The sequence below is a fragment of the Populus nigra genome, chromosome 4 (assembly GCF_951802175.1).
Source record: "Populus nigra chromosome 4, ddPopNigr1.1, whole genome shotgun sequence".
NCBI classification, from domain to species: Eukaryota; Viridiplantae; Streptophyta; class Magnoliopsida; order Malpighiales; family Salicaceae; genus Populus; species Populus nigra.
Genome location: NC_084855.1, coordinates 14,750,665 through 14,777,786, shown reverse-complemented (window position 1 = coordinate 14,777,786; position 27,122 = coordinate 14,750,665). Strand labels below are relative to the sequence as shown.

General features: G+C 34.9%; 3 protein-coding genes and 1 long non-coding RNA gene across 7 annotated transcripts; 3 read left to right on the top strand and 1 right to left on the bottom strand.

Annotated features, from left to right (window-relative positions):
• Nucleotides 1-1,632: 1,632 nt before the first annotated feature.
• Nucleotides 1,633-8,737, top strand: LOC133691188 (ABC transporter B family member 11-like). Its single transcript, XM_062111584.1, has 13 exons — nt 1,633-1,774; nt 2,838-3,233; nt 3,481-3,535; nt 3,624-3,799; nt 3,908-4,129; nt 4,263-4,501; nt 4,618-5,143; nt 5,243-5,516; nt 5,799-6,667; nt 6,895-7,161; nt 7,266-7,529; nt 7,617-7,910; nt 8,024-8,737. The coding sequence occupies exons 2-13, from the start codon at nt 2,901-2,903 to the stop codon at nt 8,378-8,380; spliced, it is 3,876 nt and encodes a 1,291-aa protein (XP_061967568.1). The 5' UTR covers nt 1,633-1,774; nt 2,838-2,900; the 3' UTR covers nt 8,381-8,737.
• A 6,592-nt stretch (nt 8,738-15,329) lies between these two features.
• LOC133692532 (diacylglycerol O-acyltransferase 3-like) lies at nt 15,330-17,010 on the top strand. Its single transcript, XM_062113562.1, has 2 exons — nt 15,330-15,865; nt 16,034-17,010. Exons 1-2 carry the CDS (start codon nt 15,521-15,523, stop codon nt 16,715-16,717), a joined length of 1,029 nt encoding a protein of 342 aa, XP_061969546.1. The 5' UTR covers nt 15,330-15,520; the 3' UTR covers nt 16,718-17,010.
• Nucleotides 17,011-17,337: 327 nt separating this feature from the next.
• On the bottom strand, nt 17,338-20,823 carry LOC133692531 (L-cysteine desulfhydrase-like). 4 transcript variants are annotated; one of them, XR_009841909.1, is made up of 3 exons: nt 19,345-20,823; nt 17,620-17,702; nt 17,338-17,530 (listed from the first exon to the last, which is right to left on the bottom strand). XR_009841909.1 is itself a non-coding variant. In XM_062113561.1 (2 exons), the coding sequence occupies exon 1, from the start codon at nt 20,723-20,725 to the stop codon at nt 19,349-19,351; it is 1,377 nt and encodes a 458-aa protein (XP_061969545.1). In that variant the 5' UTR covers nt 20,726-20,823; the 3' UTR covers nt 17,338-17,763; nt 19,345-19,348. The 4 variants fall into 4 exon arrangements, 2 of the variants coding, with proteins under 2 accessions (XP_061969545.1, XP_061969544.1); XR_009841910.1 differs by having other exon boundaries at nt 17,338-17,440; XM_062113561.1 differs by having other exon boundaries at nt 17,338-17,763.
• Nucleotides 20,824-25,862: 5,039 nt separating this feature from the next.
• LOC133690994 (uncharacterized) lies at nt 25,863-26,697 on the top strand. The gene is made up of 2 exons (XR_009841560.1): nt 25,863-25,944; nt 26,536-26,697. It is a non-coding gene; the product is annotated as an uncharacterized LOC133690994 (long non-coding RNA).
• Nucleotides 26,698-27,122: the final 425 nt, after the last annotated feature.

Below are 27,122 nucleotides of genomic sequence, written 5' to 3'. Positions count from 1 at the left end.
ATAGTATTTGGTATGCTAAATAATATTGATTGGACCAGATTAGATAAATAATTATCTTATCTTGTGTTTGGTATATTTTGGTAGACATTAGACTGGACTCAATCGATGCGGGGCCGGGACAAGTCTATGTTTAATGGGAAAAAAGAAAAGGATTGATCTAACCTAACTTAGTAAAAAAAACCCGGGTCAACCTGCGACCCAATTAATTTGAAATAAAACACGTGTCAAAAATTCATTAATTTTTTTTTATCAAAACAAGGTTGCTTTGATTCTTTTTTTTGCTATTTAATTTGGGTCAAAAACTTTATTCAATCTGAGTTGATCATCCTAACTCGTGACTTGGATTGTGATTTGGATTTTGACCTGTATTGACCCCTAAATTAAGTTTTAAAACTATGATAATAATCATTTTTATCCTTACACTAACTTGAATCAATGATCAACCTGACATTTAACCCGAGCTTTATCTCAGGTCGGCCCCCAAGTTGAATTTTAAAATAATAATAATTATTATTTATATTTTTATGTTAATTCGAGTCAATAATCTACCTGACTTGTTACTCAAATCTTATTTTAAATCGAACTCTAGCAGGATTTTAAATCTAAAATAACAATTACTTTAATAACAAAAAAGAAAAGAAAAGAAAGGTTGATCTTATACATGATAAGAGTCATGGACTGTACACAGGAGAAAGATTTGATAGTACCTTATATTTTAGTCATAGACGGCAGAAATACAGTAAGTCGTAATGCCTGATAAGTTTTCCGTTTTCTGGGAAATATACTACACAATAAATTCGCTTACCGAACCAGCCCGTGATAATAATAATAATAATTTTAATTTTCTAATATCAAATTGGATGTTTTCTTTCTCTCTCGTGTTAGTCAGTCCAAAGGAAACAGTCTGCGCAGCCAGCTTCGACGTCCAAATCGTAAAATAAAACCTTGAATATTCCACCTTATAATTAGAAAATCAATCTCGTTAATGACTATTTTCTGGGTTCCCCCATCTCCAGATAACTGCGATTGCAAAATTGAGAGACGGACGTTAACCTTTTTTGTACACCTAGATTCATGCCAAGATTTGATCTAATACGGAAAAGAAAAGGAATACCCTGTACTGTACTGTAAACAAATACTTAAATTCACAAATGCTCCAAGATTATATTATGAATAAATCATTAATATGATTTTGATATTATATTAAAACATAATTTTAATTTTTAATATATAATTTATATTATTTTTTAAGATTACGATGATGTGTGAACTTCCTTAAATTAATGGTTGAATATAGAGGTAGAAAGAGAAAACTATACTATATAAAAAATAAATGCACTAATTCTCAGCGCGCGGTGGCTAAGTCTATTTTGTGTTTTTTAATGGAAAGAAATAAAATATCCTGCTTCTAGAAGACGAGAATACATGTAGTTGCCCACAACAAAAGGGATGTGTAATGTAACTTTCTTTTTTATATATATATAATAATAATAATAATAATAATAATAAGGAAGATGGCAAACTATATATTAGTTGACAATCACGAAAACGCGACTTTTGACTAAGTTGCGTTGTCTGCCATGTATTATATTATTATCGCAGTTCTTCTTTGAACAGAGAGGATCACGTTATATAAGGCGACTGGAAAATATTGTAGCTGGAAAAAAAATCAAGAGAGGTCCTGAAGGAACCAAAATCTCGTTAATCCAAGTCCACAGGGCCAAGAACCAAGAGATTTTGCTCATTTCAGCCTCCACACTTTCGCTTCTTCTTGGTAAGTGATTCATAAAATTAGGTTGCCTCTCAAAGAATACTTCTCTTTGGATATGGGATTTGTTTGCTTTATGTTTTAAATGGTGTGTGGGTGGTGGAAATGGCTTTTGGATGGAAGGTTTTCCTTCATCTGAACTGCAAAACTCTATCGAAACACACAGTTGTTTTGCATGCAACTTCTTTACTTCTTCTTTTCAAATTACTGCCTCAATGGACACCATACAGTGCATGCATATCTTTCTTTTGTTGAACGAACTTGCACGGACACAAAAGAAACAGGTGTCTTCGTTGGTCCACCTTGCTTTCCCGCATGGGTTCCTCTTCATGACAACCTGTACTCTTGCAGAATCTATATATACCATGTTGTAGATTTCTAGCTGCTTGTAGTCTTTGTCATAAGACCATCATCAAACTTGTTATATAATCCCTCAAAGCAGGCAATCAGTAAGATGACAGTACTTGCTAATGATCTGCCAGATCGAGGGTTCCAAAAGGATTGGAAATATAAGTTCTGTGATCCAAAATGTCAAGAAATTTAATCAACATTTGATACAAGAGGTGAATGAGAATAGCAAATTGTATATGCCAAAGGGATATTTTTTGTCTTCTCCACTACTTCAAAACAGGGGTACTGGAGTGTCAATCTTGAGAATATTTTGAACATTGCGCGTGTAGAAGTTTGAACTTCAAATTAGCACCTCCGTTATGAAATATTGACTTTCTAGAAAGCCACGAATTCTTCTTTTTCAATCCATTTTTCACTCGTTCGTCCAACTTACTATTCCTTTAATATGCATTTAAACTAAAATACGATGACCTTCTAGTCCTGCTTGTTGCCCACGTCAGTTCAAGAAGGGTTTTCTTGTTGAAGAGTGTTCAAACGTATTTGTAGAGAAAGTATTTGAAAAGGGTTAATGATCAACGTGCTCTTGGGATTTTCTATTATGAATATTGATCCATCCACTGGTGTGTTTCAAATCTTTCTAAAAACTTTGAATGCAACTACAATTTTTCCACTTGGTTGACAAGTTTGATTAATATTGGGGAGTACATGTGTTTTGCAGGCTACAACATAAATACTGTAATTTTGAGAGCAGAGGGGAGTCCGATTTAATATCTGGTTCAGTATGATGGCTCAGGAGAATGGCTTGGGTGGTGATGCAAGGATCCATGAAGCCACCAGCTCTTCACCAGTCAACGATGATGGGAGGCACCTTGGCGCTAACGAGAATCAAGAAAAACATGAGAAAAGCAAAGAACATGAGAATACTAAATCAGTTCCATTTTTTAAGCTCTTCTCGTTTGCAGATTCTACTGACTATCTGTTGATGTTCTTGGGCGCAATTGGTGCAATTGCGAATGGCATGTCCATGCCTCTCATGACTTTACTGTTGGGAGACGTGATCAATGCATTTGGAAGTAACCAGTTTGGCGATGACATGACCAGTTTGGTTTCCAAGGTATAAAAAAGTGGTGCCATGCTTCAAGCTTTAAGTACCAGACTAGTTTTGATATTTTTGTTATTAATTAGAACCACGCTTATAGAATTGGACTTACATAACATCTGTTAGCATTTTCTCCACGAAAGTTAGGTTGTAATTTGAGATTTGACATCAGGAATTTTACCAACCCCCCTGGTGTTTCTTTGTTGATATGTTTGAATTGAAAATATAAATATTTTTCTGATGGTACCTGCAAATATTTCAGGTCTCTCTGAAGTTTGTATATTTGGCTATGGGTTCTGGAGTAGCCGCGTGCTTTCGTAAGTATATCTCACTCTTAAAATCAAAATGAATTTTGTGCAAAGCATTGTGAATTAACCGGAAAAACCTGTGTTTGGTTCTTGTCAGAGGTGACTTGCTGGATAGTCACAGGGGAGAGACAGGCATCGCGTATAAGGAGTACGTATTTGAAAACTATATTGAGACAAGACATTGCTTTCTTCGACAAGGACACGAATACGGGAGAGGTTGTTGGTAGAATGTCCGGTGACACTGTTCTTATACAAGATGCAATGGGTGAAAAGGTATTATTCTGCTGCAATGGAAATAACCTCACCTAAAGAAAAAGTGCAATGATTTTTCACAAGACTTTATATGCAATCCGCATGTGAAATAATACTGCTTTTTTGCAGGTTGGAAAATTTCTGCAGCTGATGGCCACATTCATAGGAGGCTTTGCGGTGGCATTTATTAAAGGATGGTTGTTAGCCCTTGTCATGTTATCCGCTATTCCCCTCCTAGTGCTAGCTGGAGCAAGTATGGCCCTTTTTATATCCAAGATGGCAGCTCGTGGACAGAATGCTTATGCAGAAGCCGCAAATGTAGTGGAACAGACGATTGGAGGAATCAGAACTGTATGTTTCATTAAGAATAAGAGTGCTTAGAACAGAACATATCAGCTTAATGTTTTCCCTTCCGTAAACCGTCTAATTTTGCTATCTATTTATTGTTTGATCAAACCATGATGATATTCCTTTGGTATTCCAGGTTGCATCATTTACTGGGGAGAAGAGAGCTATAAGTATTTACAACGATCTTCTTCTTACTGCTTACGGATCAGGTGTGAAAGAAGGCATTTTTTCGGGATTTGGTGTTGGTATAGTTATGTTCATTGTGTTCTGTAGTTATTCCATGGCTGTATGGTTTGGTGCAAAGATGGTGTTGGAAAAAGGATATAGTGGGGGTGCAGTGATTAATGTGATTGTTGCTATTTTGACTGGTTCCATGTAAGTTCCATTCTTTAATTTATTGCATATGCAGTATGATTGCTTGGAAGTTGGAACTATAACTTCTTTGATGAATTCTTTTGCTTATTACTCGCATTGCTGTGTGAATTTCATAGGTCTCTGGGACAAGCTTCTCCCTGCTTGAGTGCTTTTGCTGCCGGTCGAGCTGCAGCACATAAGATGTTTGAGACAATTGAAAGGAAGCCAGAGATAGATGCTTATGATATAAAAGGAAAGGTATTGGACGACATTCAAGGAGACATAGAATTGCGGAATGTGTATTTCAGTTATCCAGCCAGACCAGATGAGCCAATATTTAGTGGATTCTCTCTTTCAATCCCAAGTGGCACAACTGCAGCTTTGGTCGGGCATAGTGGAAGTGGGAAGTCAACAGTGATCAGTCTGGTAGAGAGATTTTATGATCCTCTAGCTGGAGAAGTTCTTATAGATGGCATTAACATCAAAGAGTTTCAACTTAAATGGATTAGAGAAAAAACTGGTCTTGTCAGCCAGGAACCGGTGTTGTTTGCATCTAGCATCAAGGAAAATATTGCATATGGGAAGGATGGTGCAACAAATGAAGAGATTAGAGCTGCAGCTGAACTTGCCAATGCTGCCAAGTTCATTGATAAACTACCTCAGGTTCTTAACAACTGCCTGTTTGTCAGCTAATTGAAGTTCTTGTTTGATTCTTATGTAATGAATCAGTAACCGACTCACAATTTTCATATTTGCGTCCAGGGTCTTGACACCATGGTTGGTGAGCATGGAACTCAGCTTTCAGGTGGACAGAAGCAGAGAATTGCAATAGCCAGAGCAATCTTGAAGAACCCTCGGATTTTACTTTTAGATGAAGCTACAAGTGCACTTGATGCAGAATCTGAGAGGGTAGTACAAGATGCATTAGACAAGATTATGGTTGACCGAACTACTGTTATTGTTGCCCACCGATTGACCACTGTGAGAAATGCTGATATGATTGCTGTAATCCATCGCGGAAAGATGGTTGAAAAAGGTATAATATCTCACAGAAATCTCCATAGCATAAGACATGCATTTTCCAGCATGCTATTCACTTGTTAAATTGTTCAGGAGTTAGGACTTGTTTTTTCCTTCACATGCTATCATTTTCTTTAGAGATTTGAACTTTTATAACATAGTTTTGGTAATTGTACTAGCACTTTTGCCAAGAGAAAGCAAAAAAAAAAAAAAAAACCAGTGAAATGCTGCTCATTATTACATGATGCGTCAGTGATAGAGTCAAAGAGAAACATGTTGATGTATGTCAATTGAGCAGGTACGCACTCACAACTACTTGGGGATCCTGATGGAGCATACTCTCAGCTTGTACGCTTACAAGAAATAAACAGAGAGTCAGGACGTGAAACAGAAATCAGTTTGGAATCATTTAGACAATCAAGTCAAAGAAGATCAGTTCGACGATCCATAAGTCGATCCATAAGTCGAGGATCGTCAATAGGTAGCAGCCGCCACTCTTTCTCCCTCCCATTTGGTTTGCCTACAGGATTCAGTGTCCGTGAAAATGCCTATGAAGATCCAGAAGATATTCTGCCACCAGAAGATGCTCCAGAGGTCCCACTTAGCCGCCTTGCCGCTCTCAACAAGCCAGAAATCCCAGTTCTTATAATTGGTACTATTGCAGCATGTATCCATGGTACAATACTACCAATCTATGGCACACTAATGTCCAAAGCAATCAAAACATTTTTTGAACCACCGGATGTACTAAGAAAAGACTCGAAATTCTGGGCATTAATGTTTATGACGCTTGGTGTGGCTGCATTTGTAGTAATTCCGGTGAGATCATACTTCTTTTCAGTGGCTGGGTGTAAGTTAATCCAGCGGATTAGATCAATGTGTTTTGAGAGGGTGATTAACATGGAGGTTAGCTGGTTCGATGAGCCTGAGCACTCAAGTGGGGCAATTGGTTCTAGGCTCGCAGCAGATGCTGCAATAGTCCGTTCTCTGGTGGGAGATCAATTAGCTGCTATTGTTCAAAATATTGCAACAGTAACTTCAGCAATGATCATTGCTTTTACTGCAAGCTGGCAACTCGCACTTGTTATCCTTGGATTGATCCCTCTGATAGGCATCAATGGAGTTATCCAAGTGAAGTTCATGAAAGGATTCAGCGCGGATGCAAAGGTATGCCCTTAAAGCTAATCAGCCGGTATTTTAGAAAAAAATTAAAGAAATATAGTTGAATTCATTGTCCATGTGGGAACTGCCAAACTGCCACATCCACAGCTGCTATTTTATTTTGCTAGAAGGTTTAGGGTGCGGGGTTTTTTGATAGCATAATTTTTTGTTTTATAAATTTCCTATAACTTATAAAAGCTAGTCATTGTGACAAATTAAACTGGTTTCTGTAGATGATGTATGAAGAAGCGAGTCAAGTGGCTAATGATGCAGTTTGCAGCATAAGAACAGTTGCTTCTTTCTGTGCTGAAGAGAAGGTGATGCAACTTTATGAAGGCAAATGTAGAGGTCCCATGAAGTCGGGAGTGAGGCTGGGATGGGTAAGTGGTGTCGGATTTGGGGTGTCTTCTTTCCTACTGTACTGTTTCTATGCGACTAGTTTCTATGTCGGAGCTCGGCTAGTTGACGCCGGCCACATAACATTCCAAGATGTTTTCCAAGTGAGTATTTATTACGTTTCTTTAAGCTTGCTCCCTAGAGTTTTAGAAGTTCTAGCAGGAAAATATAGTTTCAAACGATATTGAGGTACTTGTTCTCGTTGCAGGTTTTCTTTGCTTTGACATTGGCATCTGTTGGAATTTCTCATTCAAGCACGTTCACTACTGATACCACCAAAGCGAAAAATGCTGCTGCTTCTGTATTTTCAATCATAGACCGGAAGTCAAAGATAGACCCTAGTGACGAGTCGGGAATAATATTAGAAAATGTGAAGGGAGAAATTGAGCTTCGACATGTGAGCTTTAAGTATCCAACTAGGCCAGATATTCAAATCTTCCGAGACATTAACTTGTTAATGCGTGCTGGGAAGGTATGTCTTCTATGGTGTCATAACTTCTATTTGTTTCAAGCATTTAGCATGTCAGAAGCTATATTTATTGGACTGAATTTCTTTCAGACTGTTGCTCTGGTTGGAGAAAGTGGGAGTGGGAAATCAACAGTGGTTGCATTGTTGCAAAGATTTTATGATCCAGATTCAGGTCGCATCACACTTGATGGAACTGAAATTCAAAAGCTACAATTGAAGTGGTTTAGGCAGCAAATGGGGCTTGTAGGCCAGGAGCCTGTTTTGTTCAATGACACAATCCGTGCCAACATTGCATATGGGAAAGGAGGAGATGCAACTGAGGCAGAAATTATATCTGCAGCAGAATTGGCCAATGCCCACAAGTTCATTAGTAGTTTACATCAGGTGGGGTTTCGTCATGTTTATTACTTGGATTGTCCATTGATCAATCACGAGTGAAGATATAACGCAGAAACACTAACCAAATTTTTGTTTCCTTTTGACAATGCAAAATGCAGGGGTACGATACTGGAGCTGGAGATCGTGGAATCCAGTTATCTGGGGGGCAGAAGCAAAGGGTAGCCATTGCCCGTGCCATAGTGAAAAATCCAAAGATTTTACTATTAGATGAGGCTACAAGTGCATTAGACGCTGAATCTGAAAGAGTGGTTCAAGATGCATTAGACCGTGTCATGGTAAACAGGACTACAGTTGTTGTAGCCCATCGATTATCCACGGTCAGGAATGCAGATTTAATCGCAGTGGTTAAAAATGGAGTCATCGTAGAGAGAGGTAGGCATGAGTCTCTGATCAAAATCAAAGATGGTTTCTATGCCTCATTAGTGGCACTTCACACCAGTGCAAAAACTGAATGAGCTACTCGCACAAGGAAGTTCCTCTCCCTTTTCGACAACAAATGGAGCAAGTAAATCTTTTCTTAGTGTTTTTTGTTTCTTTTTTTAGAGCTTCTATGTATTCAGGTAAATGAATAAGAAAAAGGCAAACAAACTGCTAATAGTAAAAATTCTTTGTAAAATGTCGCAATTCTTTTCATCTTATTAAAAAAGAATGTAGGCAAACTTCTTTGTAATATGGAGATCAAACATCATGGATGACTGCTCCAAATCAAGTTCCATCACTATGATTTTGGTTGTCTCGGTTGCAATGAAAAATGTATGTACAAAATACTTCAGAAGATCAATGAAATAATGAGACTGATGGGGTTTCTACAATGCATGGTTTAGAATCTATGGCTGTTCTTGAAAGTAGACCAAGAGGAATACTACGGGTATAGCTCAGATTTAATCTAGTAAACAAATGGAAAAACTACTGACATGCACATATTATACAAGTGATTTTGTTTAAGAAAGCAAAAGGAGCCACACGCGATGCTCTGCATACGTCAAGTCGAGCCATTCTTTTGCAAACAATTGTGTAATGACAACGAACACTGCCCTAGCTTAAGTTTCTACAATGATATTCACTTGCGTATATAGGGCATTCTCACCGAAGTCCAAGCTCTAATGATATCCCATTTTAATGGTGTTTGAGACCCGTGCAATCCTTTTTGGGCTTCCTGGAGCGCAAAGAATAATATGTTTACAGCCCAGGCTAAAGCTTATTCTATAAGAATATAAATGTGTGCCAGAGAGAAACAATGCCACCCACACGAAACTTTGTCATCTACTTCCCCTGCTAGATGTGTGCAAGAAACTGGAACAGAGTAAGATAAATTCGATCAAATGATTATAAATACCCAAGCTATCTGTTATAAAAACTAAGTAGTCATCATCTTCACTTTCATCACTCTGTGAAACAAGGTCCATTTTAGAAATTTGTAAATTTGTTTTGGTATTTTTTTTATGATATTCATGCGCTGCAAATTTTGCAAGCTAACCAATCTTATGCCAAACCCGCCAATTTGATCAAAAAGAAGCTGGTTACTAGGGGCATTTAATTTCCTATCATGGGGTGGCTATGGATCCAGGAGAATATCTTCCATGATGACATGGCCTAAACCATCCACAGTGAAGGGGACTAGGAGGATTGGTTATTATAGAAAGTTCATCCACCACTATGGCATTATTGATCAAGCATTGACCCACATGCTCAAGAACGATTCCTTTAGGTGGACTCCTGCTGTAGAAAACGCTTTTGAAGAATTAAAAAGGGCCATGGCATCCGGACCAGTGTGGGCTCTTCCAGATTTTTCGCAACAATTCATTGCGGAATGTGATGCCTCTGACTTGGGTTTGGGTGCAGTGCTTATGCAAGAGACCGACCAATTGCTTTTTCTAGCCAAGCTCTGCATGGCAAGAATATGGCCTTATCTACGTATGAGAAGAAATGTTGACTTAAGGCAGTTCAAAAATGGCGTCCACATCTCTTTGTTCGTAAAGACCAAAAATGGTTGGTGAAACTCTTGGGATTTGATTTCCAAATTCACTACAAAAAAGGAAAAGAGAACTATGTTGCAGATGCTCTGTCCCGAAGGTTTGGCATTCAAACATGGCCCATATCTTCTCATATTCCTAATTAGGTGGACTCATTAAGGGCCGAGATCTTTGCTACCCCACACTTGCAAGACTTGGTGAAGAAAATCAAGGAGGGAGAAGCTTTAGGTCCATAGCTATTCAAGAAGGAACAATTCTTTTTAACGGTTTAATCTATCTCTTGCCCATATCTAACTTTATTATTTCTATAACCAAGGAATTTCATTCCAGCACTAACGAAGGCCTCCACAAATCTTTCATTTCCACATCATGTGTGGATAAATATCTTTATGGATTTTGTTGATGGTTTGCCAACATCAAGAAGTATTTCTACCATTATTGTGGTGGTTGAGGGATTATCCAAATATTGCCATTTTATTCCCTTTCACGGTGGCTCGAATATTTTATACATATATATATATATATATATTCTAGTTTCATGGCATGCCCGGGATTATTATTTACGATCGTGTGATCCGGTGTTCACCAGCTTTGTTTGGAAGAATTTATTCCTTCTAAATGGAGTTAAATTCAATTTTAGCTCAGTATATCACCTACAAACCGATGACTAGAAGACATTGAAGATGTATTTCCAATGTTTCACGAGTTCTAAATCCGAGGAGTGGGTAGATTGGCTTGCTTGGGCTAAATATTGTTACAATACCAGCATTCATTCTTCCACCAAGAAGACACCCTTCGAAATTGTCCAAGGACGTGAGCCTCCCGCTTTACTTGCCCATGTTCATGGCACTTCACGTGTGGATCCTGTTGACAAGTTTTTACTGGAAAGAAATGTGGTAATTAGGGATGTCAGAGCTAACTTGAAGGTGGCACAGGAGAGGATGAAGAAATATTATGATGAGAAACACACAGAGGGATTTCCAAGTGGGTGAATTTGTCTACCTAGAATTGCAACCATATCGCCAGCTTTCCTTTGCACAACGGAAAAATCCTCACCCTCTCCCTCAGGCCATTTTGGAAACTCGTAAGAAAGGGGAAGAACAGGAGGTGCTTGTTCATGGCAGAATCTCTCCCCTGCTGAGGCCACATGGGAAAATCTTGCTGAATTGAACACGCGATTTTTCCTTGAGGGCAAGGAAATTTTCAAGGAGGGAGGAGTTGTCAGAGACCTTGCCATCAATACCAGTTATTTCCTCTCAAGTAATAATATTTCCTTCCAGTAAAATTGTTCTAAATTTAGTCAAGTGTAATTCTCCTTTCCATTTGAATAGGTTATTGCCTATTCCATTAAGAGCTTTTCGGATATTTAATAGCTTGAGACCATGAATAAAGATACGAGGACTACTTCTCTCCATCCTTTTGATTTGGAGTTCCTTCCTTTGCTTATAACTGTCAGTTCTGCTTGAGAAAAAAAGGGAGGAGATTTCTTCATTTTCTTGATTTTCTACTTAGAAAACTTAAGATAAATCATGAGTTAGAGCATGGTAGATGATAGAATAAGTATCTAAACACATCAAACACAAAAATTAAAAAGAAATCAAGTGAGAGAATAGGGAGTTATAGAGATGTCATGAAAATTTGAGAAAGAAGGAGAAATGGTAAAAAGTTTTCAACTAGCTAGTATTTTAAGGTAAGGGTTCTAAAGGCATATATACAAGTTTGAGTTAAGTGGGTTTTATATGGAATTTTCAATTTATAAATTAGGTTTTATTATTTAAATTTGGAGGAATTGCAAAATTAGGTGTAATTGCAAAATAATGGGAAAATGAAATAGGAGTCATGGTGGCAAGGAAGGGTTAGGGTCAGGCATGTTTATTGTTAAATGTAGTGTTTGTTTGGTTTAAATGTTTACAAAATTATATGAAATTAAGGTGTATGTTATAACAATGATGATTAGAAATGAATTAAATTAAATCACAAGAATTTAATTGATTTTGTTAGTATGTTGTGAATGTGTGTGCGAGAGATATTGGGAGGAAATTGTGTTACTTATTTATAATTGATGAATTTAGTTAGATTAAATTAATTTTTATATAAATTCATGAATAATTGAAGATAGAATCAAGATGATGTCAAACTTTAAGATCTGCCAGGTATATGGTCATGGAAGAATTCAGATAATTGATAATAAATTTTATCAACTGTGATTAATCTTGTAGCTTTCTTAAAATGGTGATGTTTGGAAAAGAACAATTGATATAATACATTAAAAATTGTGTGTTTGCATGCTAGAAATTATAAATTGAAGTTTTAGTTATGGTTTTGGATAATTATGAATTTGTAGGATGTTATGAAGATTAAGATTTATGTATAAAATATGTGATATTTGCGTGTCTGATATATTTGCGTGAAAAGAATGAATGAAATATGTTATTAGTAAATAGAAAGTGGTTTGACTTGAATAAAAATAAGTCAATTTGAAAGACACATTGATTTTGGATTGTATCTTTTTTTTTTAAAGGAAAAACATCAAGAGTTGGGCAAGTAGTGGAAGGAGCTAGGTTTACAGAGGAGTAGGCAGGCGCCCAACACCTTGTTTCATTTAAGTTTTGTTAATTTCTCTATTTTTTTTTTAAAAAAAATTTGTATTACTAACTATTGAACTAAGAAATTGGAATTGTGAGAATTATGGTTTTAAATGAGATTTACGAATGACTCGACTTGGAGTGAGAATTTATAAATTAGATGGGTATGAAAGGTTTGAATTGAATTATGTAGAAATACATACCCACTTATACTAATTGATTTTATGGATAAATATACAGAATATTCTGAAACTTAGTTTATTATGTCGATGGTAGCTAAGAAAACAATATTGTTATTAGGCGATATATGTTGATAGACATGTCAAGAAATGTTCTGAGACTTACCCTACCATGTTGATAGTAGATAAATAAATAATATTGATGTAAATCAATAAATATTAACAAACATGTAAAATGTTTGGAAATTTAGTTTATCATGTTGACAATAGCTAAGAAAACGATATCAATATTAGGCGATGTATGCTAACAAACATGTAAAAAAGTGTTATGAGACTTAGCCTACTATGTTGATGATAACTAAGGAAATAATATTGATGTAAATCAATATATATTGACAAATATGTAAAATGTTCTAAAAATTAGTTTATCATATTGACGGGTAGCTAAGGAAACGCTATCGATATTAGATGATATATGTTAAAAAACATGTCAACAAATGTTCTGAGACTTAGCCTATCGTGTTGATGGTAGCTAAGAAAATAAAATCAATATGTATTGACAAACGTGTAAAATATTCTGAAACTTAGTTTATTTTGTTGACGGTAGTTAAGGAAACAATATCGATATTAGGCGATATATGCTAACAGACATGTCAAGAAATGTTCTGAAACTTAGCCTACTATATATATATATATATATTTTGACAAACATGTCAAATGTTTTGAAACTTAGTTTACCGTATTGATAGTAGCTAAAAAAATGATATGATATTAGGTGATATATGTTGATAGATATGTAAAGAAATGTTCTGGAACTTGGTTAACTATGTTGACAATAACTAAGGAGATGAATTAGAATTATTCAATTAGTTACATAGATGATGATTATAATAGGGAATACGATATAAGATATTTAATTATTTTTATGGATGGTGATTAAAGAGATGAATTAAAATTATTCAGTATGGTAAATAAAATATTTAGTTACTTTAACAGATGATGACTAAGGATATGAATTACATAGATGATTGTTATAATGATGAATGAGATATTCAGTTACTTTTATAGATGATGACTAAAAAGATGAATTAGAATTATCAAGTGAATTACATAGACGGTAATTTATAATGGTGAATGAGGTATTTAGTCACTTTTAAGGGTGATGACTAAATAGATGAATTAGAATTATTCATTGAATTATGTAGATGATGATTATAATGGTGAATAAGATATTTAATCACTTTTACGAATGATGGTTAAGAAAACTAACACAAATCTTGGTTTGGATAATTTAGTAGTGACTGATTTGATGAATATATATGAATTAATAAATTTATAATGTGGTGACAAAAATTTAGAATCATTATAGTTATTTAGTTGATTGTGTTAGCTTCGGGAAATACAATTATAAAATAATAACTTAATATCTAATTTTACTTTTAAAATACTATATTTTTTGCAGGTACATCTCATTCCATTCCATGAGGCCACAATGATATTAGACATTAGTTTTTATTGTGCTATGTATATAAACTATGTAATTTAAGTATTATGTCATTATAACAATTTCCTTTTGAGGCATGCTTAATCATGTAACCTTACTTAAATTTTGAAAATCAAACTCTTGTGTTCAATTCCTCTATGCATCCATTAGGTCAATCTTATAGTATAATAAAGAAAGAAAAACAAGTATCAATATAATTGACTATGAATGAATTGTGAGAGATTTTAATGTATTAATAAATAAATTAGTATGCTTGAGGTGTGATGATTATGAGATTGTGTTTTATGTAGGAATTGTAGGGGTGAGTAAAAAAAACCAAAAAAATCAAGAAAACTGAGAAAACCGAAAAAAAATAACTGAAAAAATCGAACCGTGAAAAAAAACCGATTAAAACTTTGAAAAAACTAGCCGGTTCGGTTCGGTTTTATAAACCTAAAACCGAACCAAACCGAGTCAAACCGATTTGAACTGATTTTTATCCTAAAAAACCAAACTGAAATCGGTCAATTTGAACCGATTTTGGTTTTTTTTTAGAAAAAAATCAATTTTGTTAATTTTTTTATAAAAATTAAACTGAACTAAAAATAATCACCTTAAAAGATGTGATAAGATAATGTTGTGAAAGCAATCAAGTACTGAAATGTGCAGAAAAGGACACAAGGGTTAATTCATATTTCTCCAAATATAAAATACACGTGGAAAATAAGAAAGATGCTTTTAACGGAAATATGATAATAAATGATTGATGAAAAGGAGAATATAAGAATACATAATTCATTGATCAAGATACATGCGAGTGCAAGTTACGGCATGTAATATATAAATTGGTGTCGAAGTAAAAGAAGTGTTAATGAACACGTTAGGAAAGTTAAAAAATTTAAATAAAAAGAAATTAAGTTTAATTTAAAGGTTTTTTTTAGTAATTTAGCCAAGATTTAATAATACAAAAGGATAAAAACTGCCCTTGGATGATGTCAATGTGGTGGTGGCTCAATGAGTGATAAAATTGCAATGGCAAGATTTTGGAGTGGAGGTACAAGATTTTAGTTAACCCAAAAACAAATCATCAAATCCCTGGCCACATCAGTACTTCAACTGGCACAATGTACACCATCCAAAATTCAATAAAGTTAATCCCACCGTCAGTGTTGAAAAAATTCCATGTCCAGCTCTCACGCAAAAGTGTGGCAAACTCAAACTGCACGAGCGCGCCAACACCCACCATACACGTCAGCACCCGAAGTTTTCGTAACCGTCAGGATAGTAACTGAAATCCAAATCCAAGACAAAAACACTACAAACTTCTTCAAATTCAATTTTTAGAATTTTGGTGCATACCTCTGTTTTTTTTTCCATGGAGACTGCTCGCAATATTATTCCTCGGCCTGTTCTTTGCTTCCCTGGCACCAGAATTGCTACTCACCGTTTGAGCTTGCCTCCTAATGGTCTAGGTACTGGAAAATGTAGAATCCCATTTAGAAGCAAACGCTATGATGGTATTTTGAGTCGTGGATTTTCCGATTCTGGGCATTTAAAATACTTTGTGTCGCCAGCGAAGTGTGGCGTCAAGAAACAAAAAAAGAAGCAGCTCAAGTTGATGAGAAGATTGTCCAGGGACCTGCCCATTTTTTCCCATGCGGTCTGTGGCGAAGAGGGTAACGGCAGTTTGATTGGTGAAGTCAAGGAGAAGATGATTTCGGTGAGTGTCAGACAAGTCTTCTTTTCTTCTTTTTTGTTGTTGTCAATGTGATGATTTTAGCAAGCCATTCATGCCTTGGGTTTTTTACTTCATTATTATTTGTTGTTAATTTACTCCCATCTGTCCGGTGTGGATGTTGAATGCTTATGTAGCCCTTGTTGAATGCAGGAAGCAACAGAGATTTTACTAGCGGAATTGCAAAATCGGAGGTTAGAGCGAAAGGAACAGAAGAGAAAGAGAAGAGAAGAGAGGGCAACGTTGATTAAAAATAGGCCCAGGTGTGACTCTGGATCTTCGCCGTCGTCGAGCTCTTCCTCTTCCGGGTCATCTTCACCTGAGTCAAGTGATAGTGATTGTAGTAGAGAGGTAGTTTCCATGAAACAGATGAGAAGCAATGCTTTGAACCCTTTTATAGAGATTGAATCGGCTAATGCCATTAAAGAAGAAGCAACTCAAGAAGATCAGCACAGGGATACAGTATCAGGGGCTAAATCTAATGATTCAAGTCCTCAAAATCTCAGTGATGGCACTCACATCGGGGCGTCTGGGAGGAAGGTTGAGATATGCATGGGTGGTAAGTGTAGGAAATTGGGAGCAGCTGCTCTGCTGGAAGAATTTGAAAGGAGGATCGGAATGGAGAGTACTGTTGTTGGTTGCACCTGCATGGGGAAATGCAAGAAAGGTCCTAATGTCCGGGTTTTCAACTGTACTGTTGAAAATGAAGACATGAGAGTGGAGGATTCTATTAAACCCCCACTTAATCTTCTATGCATCGGAGTTGGTTTGAAGGATGTGGGTATCATTAGTCGTCAACTTCTGGGCAATCAAGCATGTCTGATGGCACCTTCATGAGGAGACATATTTACCTTTTTTCCTTGTGAATTAATTTGTTTGGTTCATTTTTGGCGTCTAACTGCAATTGTGCTGCTGACTATCTGCATAGTTTCAAAAAAAAATAAAATGCTGAGGGGAATAAGAAAACCAGGCAGGCTTCACGCCTTCATGTAACGAGAACGATGAGCACTGATTGAAATTTAATTAGCAGCATGAAAGTCAGAAGTTTTTCTCTTCTCTTATTTTCTTTCCTTGCCTGCAAATTCATATTCTATTAAATACAACAGCAATGAGCTTCTAGGTTGGGGTTACCTGGTTTCTGCCCGTTTATCAGTGGGAGGGGCAACTGCGGGAATAGCATCCAGCAAGCAAAATCTTGAAATTTGCCTGAACCAGCACTGGTCCTTTGCCCAGGCTTCAAGCCAAGAAATGAATGGCCATCTCAGGGGAAGAACCGCATTCCTGGCAATGCATCAGCATACTTGTGCCTACTACAACATCCTACTACCTTTGGCTGAACGACTTGAGTGCTAAAAATATATTTATGGAATTACGTACATTGCAACTTAAAAAAAAAACAAATTATTAACAAACAAAGCGATAGAAGATTATGGTTTGTACCACTTCACTTTGATCAATTTAACTGTGGAAAGAAAGTTGAGAGGTCATATAATCATTCTAGGTTGCAATCAAGCACCTCTTTCAAAAGATTGAGTTGTGAAGTTGACATGCCCCTGCAATCTATGTTGTTCATATTGGAAATGCATCTCTTCAGTTCAACACAATGGAGTACAAATATGCTTAAATGAATTTTTAACATTTACCTCATACCTACAAATATATGTGAAACAACAACGCAAGTCATGACTGAGTTGGCAGAAAAATGGAAAAATATAGGTAAATTGGTTGAAAGCAGAAACCTTGCTAAGAGAATGCTGACATTCACAGGTTATTGCCATAGCTACAGTGATTGATACACCAAGGATCCAGAATAAGTCCATCACTGTGACCATCCACCGGCATCAATTAACCAGGGAGACATGAGTTTTAGTCAATCAAGGCAGCTCCGATGATAACAACCAATTGCCAAAAGTGAACATAGAAGAATTAAAGAAAGATATTTATGAGTTTTGCATCAAGATAAATATGTTATACTGTATAAGAGAGGTCTATAAGAACTCAAGACCTTTCTCCCAATATTTGAAAATGAACTACAAGGAAAGAGTCAACAAATCACAAGTCCAAATCTAAATTAATCTACGCATGGATTCATCACTAGGACAATGTGTCTTCCTAGTCCAAGAAGGACACAGAGAAGGCTAAAAACAAATAGAATGGACTCCATCTACACAGGAAGTATACTGGGAAGCACCAAAAGGGTGTTAAAAAGAAATAAACAAAAATAGTTGAGAAAGAATAAGAAATTCAAGAAGTAAAATACACCCAACCCCAAAACTTAAAGCAAGGGTGGTCCACAGAAGCCTCCTGGTCTGAAAATGCACACAACATGAGAAAACCTTTTCCTTTAAAGATCCCAAATTTAACTCAATAAAAGTTGAGATTACTTTGTCTCTCTGCAGATGCATGTCATTGTCTTATCTAAGGCACAAATTCATGCAGCTTGAGTAATCCCATCCCTTCCCTAAAATTTAGCCTTTGCCTGGTTCTTTGAATCCAGGTAGAGGTGTTAGACATCAAATATAGTTATTGCTCCCTAGAGTAGAGCCTGCCAAACAGGCCTCTTTCAAAACAAAAATAAACTCTAATACTGTCCAAGGACAGAAGTGGTAGCTAGATTCACAGCAAGAACTATGTGATCACTATTCACTTGTTATATCTACTGCAGCAGTCTGCTAGACCTTTCACCAAACTAATCCTTAGACACAGACATAAATGAAAACATATAGTTTAACTAATGATTCATAACTTTCTTGGTTAGCTTCTATCTTCTCATGGTCTTAGTTCTCAACTGCCCAACCACTCTAATGGGTTTTTTCCTAACAGAACTCTGATGGTTTTTTATATTGATTTACTTTACAAGCATGTCAACAGTTGTTTCAGAATTCATCCATCAGCAAGCGCAAGAAATTAAACTCAACATAATACCAACAAGCTCATTCATTCTGAAACTTGAACCAATAAAAAAATTCTCATCAAGAATTTTGTGGTCTGGGGTCCACCTTCTGGTTCAGATGAGATATCAAGTAAATAAATCCAACACTGTTAGAAGTCATTTCAGGAGATCTATTCCAAATTTCATAGCAACTTAAAGCATTCAAATGAATAAGTGTTGGATGCGAAACAAGAATCAAAGTATTCTTATGCCACATGAACTGATAAAAGACTATGTATAGGGTTTATTAATAACAAAGTGCATCAGTAGAATAGACAAAAAAAAAAAAAAAAGAGTTCTGGGATAATACATTGGACTGCCTCAAGATTTTTTCTTCTTTTTTCTGAAAAACATTTATCAATAGTAAATCCAATTTAAATTTCTCATGGCTATGTTTTAAAGAAACTATCAAGCAATGAAACTATTATTAATTTAGCTGGCCCAAATGTCCCTCAGGCTAAAGTACACAGATACACAGTAAAGTGTACGTTATGATAGAAATAACATGCTCCATTACTGTTTCAAGGCATACCTTCTCACTCTGGACAAAACGTTTTGCGAATCAGTAGATTCTCAGAAAGACGATTTACAGCATCCCTAAGCTTGCAATAATCCTCAGACTTATTATAAACCTGATGAGAAATCCTAGCATACGCTGTTATAACCCCATCCTTATCTTTCACTCCCTCCTTACCATCTTTTAAACCCTGATAATGTATGGGAACCTCAACCCCATGACACTCACGCAAATGCGATCTTAACCTCGAAGCATCATCTTCACTTGAAACACGCAATCTCGAAGGCAGGCCAACCATGATCATTCCCGCACACATCTCCGGTGAAGAACCAAGATTTGTCCCCCATGATTCGGCCAGCATTTTCCCCATCTTAACAACCTCCTCATGGTTGCTCTTCATTATCCCCTGAATCCCATCCTCAAATCGATTAACAAACTCCAAAGCTGCCGGCACCACTAATTGTGAGCTATAATCCCTAGTCCCAATCCACGCACTCTCTATCGGCAATCCATTTCCATACTCATGTGAAACAACCGGATGGTGTACATCAAATTCCGAACTCGCTGCTTTCTTACAATACAGAAAAGCAACCGATGGGGGGCAAAAGAACCACTTATGCAAATTACTGACATAAAAATCAGCCCCGATTTCTTTAACATTTATTTCAACACTACCAATAGCATGAGCTGCATCAACAAAAACCTGATCCACACCTTCTTCTCTGCAAATTTTAACCAACTCTTTTACCGGAATAACAACACACGGCATCGACGTTATATGATCAATTATCGCTAACCTAATTTTTTTACCGTTAGCTTTGCCTTTCTCTATTCCTCTCTTAAACTCCGAAATTATCTCCTCGTTCGAAGTAACCGGAAACGGTAACTGAATCTCGATAACAGAACCCCCAGCACGCGTGACGTAAGCTTGAATCGATTTTTTAACAGCTTGGTAAGCACAGTGAAGCATTAAAACGGTATCGTTTTTAGCAAAATTACCTTCAGCGAAGGCACGCCCAATTTGTTGAAGGACGATGGCGGCGGCAGTGGTGGCGTTATCTACAAGGGAGATCTCGTCGACGTCGTCAGCATTGATGAGGTCTTTGATGACAGTACGTGAGTGGAGAATTCCTTTACGGAGAGTGTTGAAGTAGAAGTCGTCAGGCTGTTGAAGGAACTGGAGCTGCCAGTTCTTTTGAGAAGCAAGTACGGATCCGGGGCAGCTACCGAAGCTACCGTTGTTAATTCGGGCTACATTAGGGTTGTGGTGAGAGAATTCATGGTGGATTTCGTGTTCTGTTATGGAGAAGCTGACGCGTGGTTTTTTGGAGACCTGCGTTGGCGTTGTCGACAACGAGTCGCCGCCGTTTCGAGCATCTTTGGAGTTTTCTTGCATTTTTACTTATTTTGAGAGGAAGAAAGCATAATGACAGAGAAAAATGAAAGAAAATATAGGGATTCTTTTCTGTTGAAAGAGAGAGGGCGTTCAGTACGGCGAGGGGCTGTTTTTTTACCCAAGGTTTGTTTTGTTTGGTTAAATAACATTTCAGGGATAAGGCAGCGACGACGGCGTTTCGTTATACTTTGACAACACTATGTTTACGCGCACATGCATCCGTAAAAAGACGAAAACATGGTTTTCAAAATGAAACTAATGTTAACATGCAGCAAATAAAAATATATAGGTGAATAGTATAGCGAAATGTGCATTTTTTGCATTTTTAAATAGTAATCTACTTCTAAAAATGAATTTTTATACATATATACATATATAAAAAGATAAAAATATAGTTTTACAGAACAAAGTTATCGTGAATAAAAAGTCAATAAAATTTAAAAGCACATATGAATAAAATAAAAAAGCATGAAAGAAAAGTAAAAAGTGAAATTTACATTATTTTGTATTTTGAATAGGAAAATCATACACAAGTTGAAAAGAAAAGAAAATAAAGGAAAAGGGATCGAGTTTACATAAAAGCTAGTTTTAGACAATGAGATATCGGGGTTGCTGATAGTAGCGGAGATGATAATGATGCCAATGATGAAGGGGTTTTTGGAGAGTTTTTCTCATTAGATCTACGAGAAAATTGCCCTTTCTTTCTTTCTTTTCTTTTCTTTTTCTTTCTCATTTCTTATCTATCGACTCAAATAACCATCATTCTCTCTAAACTCTCTTCTTTTTTCTTTTTCACTCTCTCAAAAATTTCTTTCTATAACTTTGGGTTTTTTCTCCTCTTATTCCTCTATTTATAGAAGCAGATTACATTTTAGAAACTCCTCTAGGTGGCTTGATCAGGACCCTTGGTTCATTGGGACAAATCCCAACCCTAAATGTTAGTTGTTATATGTGAAAAAGCATGACTAACTAGCCTCGTTTAGTCTCTTTTTTGCAATGGTTTCAAAGATCTTTTTGGTATGGAGAGGGGTTGTGATAAGATAAAGGATGCCAATGAAAGGAATAGATGTGTTTTGGTTGTGTTAAAGAGTTTGAGCAGAGGATAAAATGCAATCATTTCATAGGTTATAGATAGGTGGCAAGAAAAAAGATGTTGTAGGACATATATCAAAATAATATTATTTTTTGTGCTTGCTTTTTTTATTCGGGTGAAACAGTGTCGTTTCGTTTAAAGAAAAAGTTTAGTTTTTCTTAATAGGTCCTCTAAATTTTTTATTTTTTCCAATTTAGTCATTAAATTTATATATTTTCTTATTTTCTTAATCAATTGAACCTTTTTCTCAAAATTTCTTTCTATTTATTCTCTAATTACATAATTTTACAATCCTCTCATTCCTCTGCTTTCTTTAGTTTAGTCTTTAGATTTGTATTTTTTTTCATTTTTGGCCAATGGTACCCTTTTCTCATTATTTTTTTCAATTTTTCTCTAGTTGCACATTTCTTATTTTCTTTATTATTTTGTTATTATGTTTGCTTCCATGCCCCAAAAAAGATATATACAAAAACTATGAAAAATAATAACACTCAAAATAATAAAAAAATTGAGAACATTACCAAAATCAGAATAAAATGTGATTTTTTTAAATATATTTTTCTTTTGCAATATTTTTTTGGGCAAGAATTTTTTTCCTTTTTTTTATGAGGGCTCAAAAATAATTTATAATATATTATATTATGCTTCAGCTTTCACTTGCATTTTAGATGAAATTAACATAGCAATTCAATTTTATAAAAATATACTTTTACAATAAACTACTTTAGTTTTTGGTTAAAATCTAGGATATCATACTTGTTTTGAATATATATATATATATATATATATATATATATATATATAACCTAATCAAATATTATTTTTAGACTAAAGCAAACAAAAATAGTTGTGTTTAACAATACCAAATAGCTACCTGATTCTACTCCCTTCTCATTAACAACCATTTGTTTAACAAATTTAATAAAATTATTTTCTAAATATATTAAAATTTTATCTCAACCATTGTTTTATATACTATTTAGAACCTTTAGAATTGAATTCAATTCAAAAGGTTAAATCAAATAATGTATTTAGAACTCTTTTGATGGTATTGGTTTGAACTCTAAATGGAATTATTTATTAAAAATGACCAAAAACAAATCATATGGGAGACCAATTGATTTGCTCACATAATTCAATTCTAATTGATATTGAAAATTAATTTTAAAAAATAACCTCTTTTTATTTCCTTTTAAAAACCCTAACTTACATCTCTTCTTTCCCCCACCATGTTTCTAACTTTTTATGTGAGGTCGATAAGGATTAATGAAGCTTTGGGGAAGTATATTATAATAGACTCTTCATCCTATAAGAATTTAAATTTTGATGTGGCTAGGATCTTAATCACCACTTCTCAATCTTACTTATTATAGTAAATAGTGAATCATTTGCTATTGTCGAGCCCATGCATGAAAAAAAATCTTAAATTGGTTTGATAAAAATCACATAGCTAACAAGATGGGTAATGCATAATCTTCATCAAATTTAGTTCTAGATTTCAATTCACTTTAGGAAAACAAACATGCTTTGCTCCACTTCTGTACTATCTGCTAGTTTCAATTAGTCGATAAACATTGAATATTTTAGTTATCTTTGTTTTATGATTTCAACTTATAAAAAAGGAAATTATAATTGATTGAAATTTATTGCATATTGTTATCTAGTTTGTTATATCAACAACAATAAGCTCTCGAATTGATCATAAGAGTAATACCCTTACTTTGATTGTTATTCTGCAATATATTCCCAAATTATATCTTGTTTTTCATTAAGCTTGAAACTTATTAAAGCATTTGGAATGGTTACTAGGACAACTTGGGCTAGGGTTGCATATAATTTGTTGTTATACATGTTAGGTAGCCATGTATGTTTACTTTTGTCTTCTATTGATGTTACACTCATTTGATTTTTCAGTGCCACGACACCATCATCATCATCATCGCTACTTTTCTTTCTAGTGTAGGTTTAGTGGCAACATGTTATTTGCTATCAATCGATAGGTATATGTCATGTTAAAATCAGAATGTAGAAAGGAAAATATTTCGAGTTTTTCAGGAACTTAGCACAATAATATTTTTTGATAAAATAATATAGACAAAAAAAAACATTTAAAGATTTAGCACACTTGATCGAGTCGTAGATAGAATCTCAAATATAAATGTCGCAGATAACATGGAATGCTTGGCTTTTTCAAAGCCAAAATCAGTGGATTTTTTTTTATTCTTGATACTTCTCATAATGACATTTAATGAATTAGTAATTAGGTTCCCTTCCTTATCATGGCATCATATAGATATAGCTTTCGTAAATCAACATTCTCATAAGATGGAAAATCAATATGCATGCTCGCAATCTTATATTTTCATATTCATACACTTACATTACTTCATATTGACATACTCGAGTTTCGTTATCAACACGAGTTTATACCCGAGTGCCGAACATCAATTTTACACAACTAATTCTTTCTTTCATACGATCCTCATATGATTTCACAACACAACATCTTCATAAAAGAGAATACTACATAATATATTTATAACATCATATCTACATGTTTGTGCATCCAAATTCATGTTCCATTACAATTTTCATTACAAGTCCTTACAAAAGTGTCGAATGATAAATATTCAACATAATATCTAAGACATACTATTACAAAGCACCTTTCAAAATATATGAATTCCTAGAACGGGCTTTGCTACGCACCTTGATTATGTGATGTCCCTGTTACAAAACAATATGGATATAAGAATTGTAAATAATCTAACATAATAATAAACAACTAGAAGTACATTTTCGTTACTTTTCATTATTAACTTAGAATGGATAGATTCCTTCTTCTATTTCTTATATGCATTGTGTGATGTTTTGAATAAATGAGTAGGAAAATACAATAAAGCCCTTGGAGGCTTAAAAGTTGGAATATAAATAAATAAGGGTATTGTAGTAATTAGATAAACATAAAAAAATATAAATAGAAAGAAAAAAAAGAGAAGAGATCTGAATATTTTGAGTGAAAAACCATGAGAGAGAAGGGAGAAAGGAGAAAGAAGAAGAAGAAGAAGAGAAAAGAGGGAAATTAGAAAGGAAATAGAAAGAAATTGAAGGGAATAAGTTTAAAGGTAAGATTTAGGTTGTTAAATGTATAAATTTGTATTATTGAGCTTTTAATTTTGGTTTTGATAAATGTTAGGGTTTTGAAAATTTGTGTTTTGGGTTTAATTGATGAATTAAATTGAATGTTATAAGGTTGATTGTTATGGGTAATTGATTAATGAGTTGATTATGGAAGATTGTGATGATTTTGAGTTATGAATTGTGTAAATGGTGAATGTTGAGTTAGAAATTTGGCAAGAACAGTAGGTTTCTGTTAAAATTCTGGGTTGGAGGTTGAAGATGATGAAAATTCAATTTGGTCCCTTAATTTTGGAAAATTACAGTTTAGTCCCCAAACTTTGGAAAATTACATATTGATCCCTAGGACATATTCTGAGATTCTGAACAGAATAACATATGAATTATGGACAGAATTACTGTATAGATAAGAGAATTTAACACTTCCAATTTGGTCCTCCAATTTGACAAAAAATACAATTTGACCTTAAAAATTTGGAAAAATTCCAGAATGGTCCTTGGAGTATAATGAGATGATCTGGACAGAAATGAGGACTAATTATGGTCATAATTTCAGTATATTCATGGATTTATGATAAATTTCAGTTTGGTCCTCTAATTAGACAAAAATTACAATTTGGCCCTAAAAATATGATAAATCTCAGATTAGTCCCTAGCTGTAATATTAGCTTTTTCAGATTAGTTTGATGAATAATTAAGAGTTATTTAGTGAATTATTGCCAATTTTATTAGTTGTTTTATTATGGATTAGATTTCGGAAAAACCGTTAAATTTTGGGTTTTTGAGAAAATTGACTAGTTAGTTCAAAAACATTTAGGGTTATGGAATACATCCTTAGATAAGTGTATTAAATAGGTTATATATATATTCTTTTGAGTCATTCTTAAATATGTCTCCTTTATATTCAGATAATCCTGATATTCTACCGGCGGGACGTCAATAGGATTTTCTTCGATATCAGCTTTGAGTTTTGTTGCTTTCGAGTCAGGTGAGTGGATAATTTTTCATATGCATGAGAAATAGTATAAATATTTGATTTGTTAATATGAATTGAATCATGCTTCTTGATAATATATATGTTGATTATTATCCTTGTTATGATAAAGCATGATCAATTATTGAATCTGAATTCTTGATATGAACCAACATATATTTTAAATTGACTTGTAAATTGATAGCTCCTTATTTGATTGATGTCATGAGTTGAGCTTTGAGATATGAATATGTTTATTAGATTATGATTATGAACCTATGGTATGTCAGTCAGAATACCCATGCTAACAGGGTAGTGTTAGTCTTTGTGTACATCGTATCTGAACCCTAGTTGGTCGGGGGAGTCACCAACCTGTGTGGACTGATCATCCCACAGTACGGAGCCTTATGCTCATTGCATTTTGATTTTCTGACGAACTTTACCATTTGATCTTCTTGTTATGGCCTATTTGAGAAACCTTCATATAAGAACCTAGAGCCATAATTGTATATAATTCTCATTGTTATATTACCTCGTGTGTGTATATTGAATATTATCTACTCACTGAGTTGTTGAACTCACCATCTCATTATTTATTCTTTTTAGGCTTATAGCTTGATAGCAGGTCATTTTGTTGGACCTTCAGAACCTGCTCTTTGGTTGTACTTTGTACTTTTCCTTTATGTCTAGTTAGTGCTCCAAAACTCTGAACTTATATGAACTCTTGTATTAAGACAATTCAATTATATTATGAAGTTGATTTTGTTATTAATGCTGCGTTGAACTCTGATTGAGTTAGGATAAGTTTGTGTGTAAGTTTGGGTTCGCATAGGTATGGAACCTTGGAGGGGAACCTTGCCTATGTGCCGGTCATGGATCTGGGATTCGGGTCGTGACACATTGTATATCTCTTATTATTTCGGTAAGTGTATTTTTTTTATTCACACACCCCAATCTCTCCATAAGAGTTGTGGGACCAAAGTTTTACATCGATCGAGGTTAATTACTTCACCTTAACCTCGTCATCCACCTTGGATACTTTTAGCCATAGCTAATCGCAACATTTAAACTCAACCATTCACCTAGGATGTCATTTACCAAAGTTAATCATCAACCACAACCCAATCATCTATCTCGGATGCTATTAGCCAAATCTAATCATCAAGCGCAATTCGGTCATCCATCTAGAATGC